At 51.5% G+C, this 8,016-nt stretch overlaps 1 protein-coding gene across 1 annotated transcript in view; it reads right to left on the bottom strand.

Annotated features, from left to right (window-relative positions):
• Positions 1-979, bottom strand: part of LOC103581692 (zinc finger protein 79-like) — a 13,052-nt gene extending 12,073 nt beyond the window's left edge. Inside the window, exon 1 of the mRNA XM_008563466.1 lies at positions 607-979. Within this exon, the coding sequence (XP_008561688.1) occupies positions 607-622 (16 nt within the window). The 5' untranslated portion in view covers positions 623-979. The remainder of the gene's footprint in view (positions 1-606) is intronic.
• Positions 980-8,016: the final 7,037 nt, after the last annotated feature.

Genomic DNA, 8,016 nt, shown 5'->3' with positions numbered 1-8,016 from the left:
CCCGTTGCCGGTCCCCGGTCCGGTACGGGGGCAACACTGAGGGTTGCAATCCGTTGCCGGACATTATTTTGCTTGATGATTAAAATTCTGACAGGCAAACAAAGTAGTTAGTGTTATTTTGTCCTTTCAGGAAAACCCAGAGTAAGAGACCTGGCAGGTACCCCCACAGCTTTAACAACAATCTGGGCCTTCTGCATACGAACCCCCTTATCCTCCACAACTTCAGTCCTACCGGGCTCAGCCTACCCTCCAGCTTTCCTGCGCTACCGAGCATCTCCCACTGCTTCAAGTAGGGCTGGAAGGAGAGAAGCGGCAGAGGAGTCCCTGGGTACGTCCCGTTTTCCTCCCCAGGAGCCCACTTCTCCCTACTCTAAAACGTCATCGGCCTATCAGGCATCCTGGGGTAAGTGGTAATCACCCAGGCCTGGGGTCTTCAAACCTTTTTTAACCTCTGAGTTCGTTACGCAAAATGACGACTGTCTGTCCCCAACCACCTGTGGAAAACATAACCGGACTTCTGGTCCGAGTGAAACAGCAGCATTAGTGGACAAACTGGAACAAGCAGCCGGATCACCTGCAAATGGCTCCCTCCACACTCCGCCTCACCTTTTGGCTCCAGCATTGGGTGCCACCTGGCGCCACCGCCTCCCAGCAGTTTTCTGGCGTCACCGTCGCTCCACGGCAGCCCCAGCCCCGTTTTCCAGAACTGCTCTGACAGATCCGGGGAAGGACGCCTTCTCCGGCCTCTCTCCTCCGAGGCCCTGTCTGAGCCGGCGCTGCTGGGCCCTGGGAGCTCGCGCTGGGCCTGCCCGGCTGGCTCTTCCACTCCGTCTCCCAAGCCAACAGCCACTCCTCAGCTTGGCCTCAAGCAGAACCCGGGTGAAAACCGCTGCCGACTACTCGAGAAAAAGATCCGGAACCGGCCGCTAGCGCGACCTCAGGAACGAGCTCCCAGGCACTGCCACGGGCCAGGAACCCGCTCTGGCGACAAGGGGACGCGCCTGCACGACGCCACTTCCGGACATGCGCATATGCCTCGCCGCCGCCCCGCCTCCACCAAGCCCTGATCCTGGCCAAAACCTTTTACTCTGCACCAGTCGGTTTTGTGGTGCGCCCTCGCGGGCCGGACTTCCCAGAGAGGCTTCCGCCTGTTCTTGCTCCCGGAATCCTACTTATTCGTTGCACAAGTATTTCCGGTGCACCAGATGCCGACAGCGAAGGGGCCTCCGCGGCAGGAAGCGACTTGGCCGCAAGGAACCCTGGGAACGGCCGCTTTGGCGCAAGCGCAGACCTACGCTGGCTCTGGGCGGCCGGTTTGTCCTTCGCGGTTTCATGTGCGTGGACCCGGGTGCCGGCGATTCTCTCCTTCCGTGGCCTTCAGCTCACGGCCTGTCCCCAGTCACCTTGTCGGCCCTCTTGAGCCGTATGAAAGTTTGGCAAGAGTAAAGTAACGGGGACGCCTCAGTTTCAACAGGGCAGCCACGGGCGGGTGGCCTGGAACCCTCAAAATGTGAAAGTCTGTCAGCAGGCGGGAGCGGCGGTTGGACCTTCAGGGGTGGGAGCGTTCCTCCTCCTAGTGTTGGACCAGCCCTGTTCCTGGAGGAGACTCGAGACTCCTCCCCTGCGGGGCTTCCCTGCTGCGGGCAGGGAGTGTTTCAGTGGGTTTCCCAGGACACTGATGCAATTTCCCATGCAGCCTGTTTTATTTAGTGTTTGGTGGCTGACCGGTGAGGGGATCCGAACGCTGCACCGCTTTGGCGCAAGCGCAGACCTACGCTGGCTCTTGGCGGCCGGTTTCTCCTTCGCGGTTTCATGTGCGCGGACCCGGGTGCCGGCGATTCTCTCCTTCCGTGGCCTTCAGCTCACGGCCTGTCCCCAGTCACCTTGTCGGCCCTCTTGAGCCGTATGAAAGTTTGGCAAGAGTAAAGTAACGGGGACGCCTCAGTTCAACAGGGCAGCCACGGGCGGGTGGCCTGGAACCCTCAAAATGTGAAAGTCTGTCAGCAGGCGGGAGCGGCGGTTGGACCTTCAGGGGTGGGAGCGTTCCTCCTCCTAGTGTTGGACCAGCCCTGTTCCTGGAGGAGACTCGAGACTCCTCCCCTGCGGGGCTTCCCTGCTGCGGGCAGGGAATGTTTCAGTGGGTTTCCCAGGACACTGATGCAATTTCCCATGCAGCCTGTTTTATTTAGTGTTTGGTGGCTGACCGGTGAGGGGATCCGAACGCTGCACCTTGGTATTATCGACATCGCGCTGAGCTAACCCTCTGAGCGAACCGGCCAGTCCATGCCTCTTTTAAATTCTACACTTCTCAATTTTTTGATGACCAACTGCGTCTTAGAGGCATATTGTTAAGAAGAGTCGAATGAGTTACCAGGGAAGGAGAAGAATCTGGGGGTCCTAAGGCCTCTCTTCATTTTGTTCTGTCTCTTTGGCTTTCAGTGACAGCTGGTGGAATTTCTGCCAATATAATTTCCTTAACTTTCTGGGTCTCCTAGAACGGTACTTTAAAAGTTCACGGAAAGATAGAATTAAAAGATGATATGAATCTTTCCATGCGCTTTTTGAAGTACGCTTGGACGACTCTTTCTGGATTCACTCCATCAGACAAGCCACACCCACAAATCTCTTGTGAGACAGGCCCTTGTCAACCATGCACATCGGAAATTTTGGGCTTACTGTTTTGTACGGCAGGTCCGAAATGGATCTCACTGGGCTAAAATCAAGATTTCCATATTGCTGCATCCCTTGGGAAGATCTAGGGGAGATTCTGTTTTCTCGCCTTTTCCAACTTTCAGGCTACCTGCATTCCTTGGCTTGTGCCCCTTCCTCCACCTTCAAAGGCAGCAACCTCAGGCAGAGTCTTTCCAGTGCTGCCGTCTCTCTGGTTCTCTCTTCTGTCGCCATCTTGCACTTTTAAGGACCTTCATGATTACACTCTGCCTGCCTGCATAGTTGAGGAGAATCTCTGTTTTAAGGCCAGCTGATTAGCAACCTTAGTTTCATCTGTGACTTTAATTCTCTTTTGCCTTGTATCCTAAATATTCATACATTGCAGGCATTAGGACGTGGACATCTTTGGGGGGGGGATTTGCTGACCACCGCAGGGATTACAGAACCACACCCAAGTGAGTGGGCCCCACGGCATGTGTCCCTGCTCCTACCCCTCCATATCTTGGCTGATATTTGTAATTACCTTTGCCTCTTCTGTCCGTCTTTCAGGACAACCTTAGTTGCTGAGGCAGCAGTGGGCCTAGACTTTCCTGATGACCAGAGTTCAACCAATGGCTGACCTCACCACATTATGCCCACTGCCATCTCGGCAATGTGCCAGAGTGGCCAATGCAGGGGAAGCCACCAAGGAAACTGGGAGGAGGAGCCTTGAGTGTCCACAAACTACACAAGGAGTCCACTGTGTCACACCTGTGTGCGTGTTGTTCCCCGTCCTCAGGTGCCGACCTCCTGGTCTGTGCTGGTCTGCCCTTCTTCTGTCATCAAGGCTTGGCACAAAGCCTTCTCGGGAAAGCCTCTGCAGATGCTCAGGGCACAACGATCCCTTCTGTGCAAATCTGCAGAGCCTTTCCTGTCTCACTCCTCAGTGACCGACCTCCCATTGGGCCATTTCTCCTAGATGTGCTCCCTGAAGACCAAGGAGGGTCTTGGTCATTTCATCTGGTGTCAGGGGAGGCGTGCCTCCATCTCCCGGTGAGAGCCCGTGTGTAGCGAGTGTTTCACTAGAGGGCCTTTGACGTGCTGCTAGAATCCTAATGACCCAGGACTGAGACGCACAGCCTGGGCTGTCAGGACACCAGGACGGAGGCAGAGAGACTCAGCCGCAGCCGAAGAATCAGACCAGACGCTACTCAGCCTCTCCCCTAACCAAGGAAGGCTCCGTTGACACTCGGGATGGCTGGTCCCCCATGAGGTGGCACTGCCCACACCACCAACCCTAGCGACCTTTAAAATGAGTTGGTTTCCCCTTCAAGGTCACGTGTGGTTGTCTCAGCAGCATGTTGGCAACTGGAGTCTGAGGCCCATAATCTGTGCTCGTGGGAGTGTGGTCTGTGAGGAAAAGAGCAGAATCAGTGAGAAACCAAGAAGCAGGAGGCGTGGACCTGCCTCGCTCCCTCGGCTGATCTTGCTTTGTGCAGCAGGTGGATGAGCTTTGGAGCCATGGTCAACAAGCACACCTTACCCTAGTGAAATGGATCTCACTGGGTTAAAATCAAGATGTGCACATTGCTGCATCCCTTCTGGAAGATCTAGGGAAGAATTTGTTTTCTTGCCTTTTGCAACTTTCAGGCTGCCTGCATTCCTTAACTTGTGGCCCTTTACCCCACCTTCAAAGGTAGCAACCTCAGGCCGGGTCCTTCCAGTGCTGCCGTCTCTCTGGTTCTCTCCTGCCGCCCTCTTACACTTTTAAGGACCTTCATGATTACACTCTGCCTGCCTGGATAGTTGAGGAGAATATCTGTTTTAAGGTCATCCTGCTCAGGCCACAAGGCAAGAGCAGAGAGTATCACACCTCAGCGAGTGTGATTCTGCCCAGGGCCACAGGACCAGGAGGTGCTAACCTCATGATGGCCACAAGGCGGGAGCGGAGGTTTCCTTCCTTAGTCCTGCGATCCCACCCGCGGCCGCTGGGAAGTAGCAGAGTGGTTCAGGCGCCCGCGGTAGCAGTTCCACCCATGGTCACTGGGGGGCGATAGGGCAATCCTTGTTTCCATTTTGCAGAGCCAGGATTCTCCTGGAAGTTATTTTGGTCTGGAGTTGGGATGGGATATGGGGATAGTGGGCGTCTGTGTGTAGGTAGAGCAGATTTCTACCCAGGGTTGGGTAAAACATAGCTTCTGCTGCACCTACCCTCTGGTGATGTCTTATCCTGCCCCTCTTCTCCATGGCCCCATTCCTGATGGGCTGGGCTTCTGGGGCAGACAAAGAACTGTCAGCTAGGACTGGCTCTTGATCCCTGAAGCATTTTGTCCTCTGATGGGGAGGCTGTAAGGGAGACTAAGGAAACTTTTGAGAAGTGTGCAGAGCCACAAGTCACTGGCACCTATAAGTGGGTGCTGGTAGTCAGAAGGTGGTGTCAGTAGAAGATGCTGAGGAAGCAGGGTAGGATATAGAGTATAAAGAAAAACATGTTTTAAAAATTCAAATGCCCCAGGGACAGGCCTGTGGCTCCCTTGGGAGAGTGTGTAGCAGATAACACCAAGGCCAAGGGTTCGAATCCCTTCCTAGGGATGGCGGGTTCACTCACATGGGAGAGCGTGGTTGGTGACAACACCAAGTCAAGGGTGAAGATCCCCTTATACATCATGGTTTAGGAAAAAAAAAAAATTCAAATGTCCCCATATGAGTTACTGCAGAGCCTTGCACTGGCCTTGCACGCAGCTCCCCACCTTCACCACACCCTCCCACCCTCACCCTGCACAGCCTCACCAGCAACAACAGCTAACATTGAGCGTTTATTCCATACCCTCTTTAATTCCAAGTGCTTTATTTATCTCCTTTTTTCCTCACAAAAACCGCACGAGTGAGGTAGCATCAATATGCCCGTTTTACAGATGAATAAACTGAGGCTTAGAGAGGTGGAGTTGTAGAAGGTTAGAAATCTTGATTCCTATTTGATTATTGGATATGATGTTTAGGTAATGCATATATGGGACAAAAGTCCTCAGGTAGGAGGCAAGAGCCTACAGTTAGGGGGCAACTGCCCACCGAATCAAATCTAATCACTGTGTAAGTAAGGGATTGTATACATTGATTGCTAATATAATGGCTTCATTGGAAGATTTTTTTTGAAGGAAACTTACACAGCTCTAAAGCCTTTTTTTTTTTCCTCTTTGTCTTTTTTCGTGTCCGGCAACGGATCACAACCCTCAGTGTCGCGCCCGTACCGGACCGGGACCGGCAACGGGATCGCAACCCTCGGTGCTGTGCCCTCACCTCGCTCAGCCAGTGAGCTGCCGGTCTGTATGTGGGATCCGATCCCTTGGCGGGAGCGCCGCTGCGCTCTCAAGCGGTGCACTGTAGCATTGCGCCACCGGGCCGGCCCTAAAGCCTTTAATGTAAACAAGAGAACTGGAGCAGAACAGGGATTGTTGTGAGGGCAATAACCCTCAATACAACAAAACCTGAATGACGGGAAAATATTTGAGTTCAGAATTCCAAGGACTTCTGCGAGATGAGTTAGTACATGGGGGTTGTCCAACATTCTGCTTTAAGCTGTTTCTTTGAGTTTCTCAAGAAGTCAGGCACTTTAATGATTGTTTCTTTTGCATGTCACATATCTTAGCTTTATGATTCTTTTGATGGTGTATTCTTTAAACTATTTTGAACCATGCATGCTTGGATGAGGAATGTTACAAAACCAATTTCTTTATGTTCTTACTATAACTGATTAAACATCTGTGCTTTTTCTGTAATTTCCTTGTCTTTATAATAATAACTGTCACAATAACCGACTCGGGCTGTACCCAGATTCTCCTTCTAAGAGAGGATTTGCTGGGGTGCGGTCCCTTCGAGCTTCTCATTGCATTCGTGTTGCTTTGAGTAATCTTTCTTGTGTCTCCGTTACACAGTGGAGGTGTAACATGAAGTGACTCGTCCAGTCACACACAATGACTGGTTCAACCAGAATTTGAACTGAGCAAACCAACTCTTACCTGCTACCCTGCATGGGCTCTTTGCCCCTAGATTACAGAGGAAAGAGGCCAAGGTAGAGTTTGAAGCCACGAGAGCATGTTCCTTGCCCACATGTTTAACCATATCTTTAACCATTTGACCCATTTTCCTGCCTTTTCTCTAGTCCTTTGTCACCGCTGTTTGTAGATGCTGGAGAATGGCCAAGCGGGAGCTGGGAGCAGCCTCTGCCCAAAGCTCCACTTGGAGAAGTCACCCAGGACAAAGAGCATTCCGCAAGGTGGCTGAGAGNCTGGCTCTTGATCCCTGAAGCATTTTGTCCTCTGATGGGGAGGCTGCAAGGGAGACTAAGGGAACTTCTGAGAAGTGTGTGGAGCCACAAGTCACTGGCACCTATAAGTGGGTGCTGGTAGGAGTCAGAAGGTGGCATGGGTAGGAGATGCTGAGGAAGCAGGGTAGGAAACAATATAAGGAGAAGCATGTTTTAAAAATTCTAATGTCCCAGGGGCAGGCCTGTGGCTCCCTTGGGAGAGTGTGGTGCAGATAAGACCAAGGCCTAGGGTTCAGATACATTCCTAGGGATGGCTGGTTAGCTCACATGGGAGAGCGTGGTGGTGACAACACCAAGTCAAGGGTGAAGATCCACTTAGAGGTCATCTTTTAGGAAAAAAAAAATTCAAATGTCGCCATATGAGTCACTGCAGTGTCTTGCACTGGCCTTGCACGCAGCTCCCCACTTTCAACACACCCTCCCACCCTCACCCTGCACAGCCTCACCAGCAACAACAGCTAACATTGGGTGATCATTTATTCCATGCCGTCTTCAATTCCAAGTGCTTTATTTATCTCTTTTCCTCACAAACATTCCACGAGTGAGGTAGCATCGTTATGCCCATTTTACAGATGAATAAACTGAGACTTAGAGAGGTGAAGTTGTAGAAGGAAAGAAATCTTGATTCCTATTTGATTATTAGATACAGTGTTTAGGTAATGCATGTATGACACAAAAGTCCTCAGATAGGAGGCAAGAGCCTACAGGTAGGGGGCAAGAGCCCACCGAATAAACTCTAATCACTGTTTAGGTAAGGGATTGTATACACTGATTGTTAATATAATGGATTCATTGGAAGATTTTTTGAGAAGGAAACTTTCAAAGGTCTAACGCCCTTAATGTAAAGAAGAGAACTGAAGCAAAACAGGGATTGTTGTGAGGGCAATAACCCTTAACACTACAAAACTTAAATGAAGGGGAAATATGTGAGTTAAGATTTCCAAGGACGTTCTGGTAGATTAGTTAGTACGTACGGGTTGTCCCACATTTTGCTTTAAGCTGTTTCTTTGAGTTTCTCAAGAAGTCAGGCACTTTAATGATTA

This window comes from Galeopterus variegatus, unplaced genomic scaffold (genome assembly GCF_000696425.1).
Source record: "Galeopterus variegatus unplaced genomic scaffold, G_variegatus-3.0.2 Scaffold13694, whole genome shotgun sequence".
Lineage (NCBI taxonomy): Eukaryota > Metazoa > Chordata > Mammalia > Dermoptera > Cynocephalidae > Galeopterus > Galeopterus variegatus.
The sequence above is the reverse complement of the archived record's forward strand: the minus strand, read 5'-3'. Positions and strand labels throughout refer to the sequence as shown.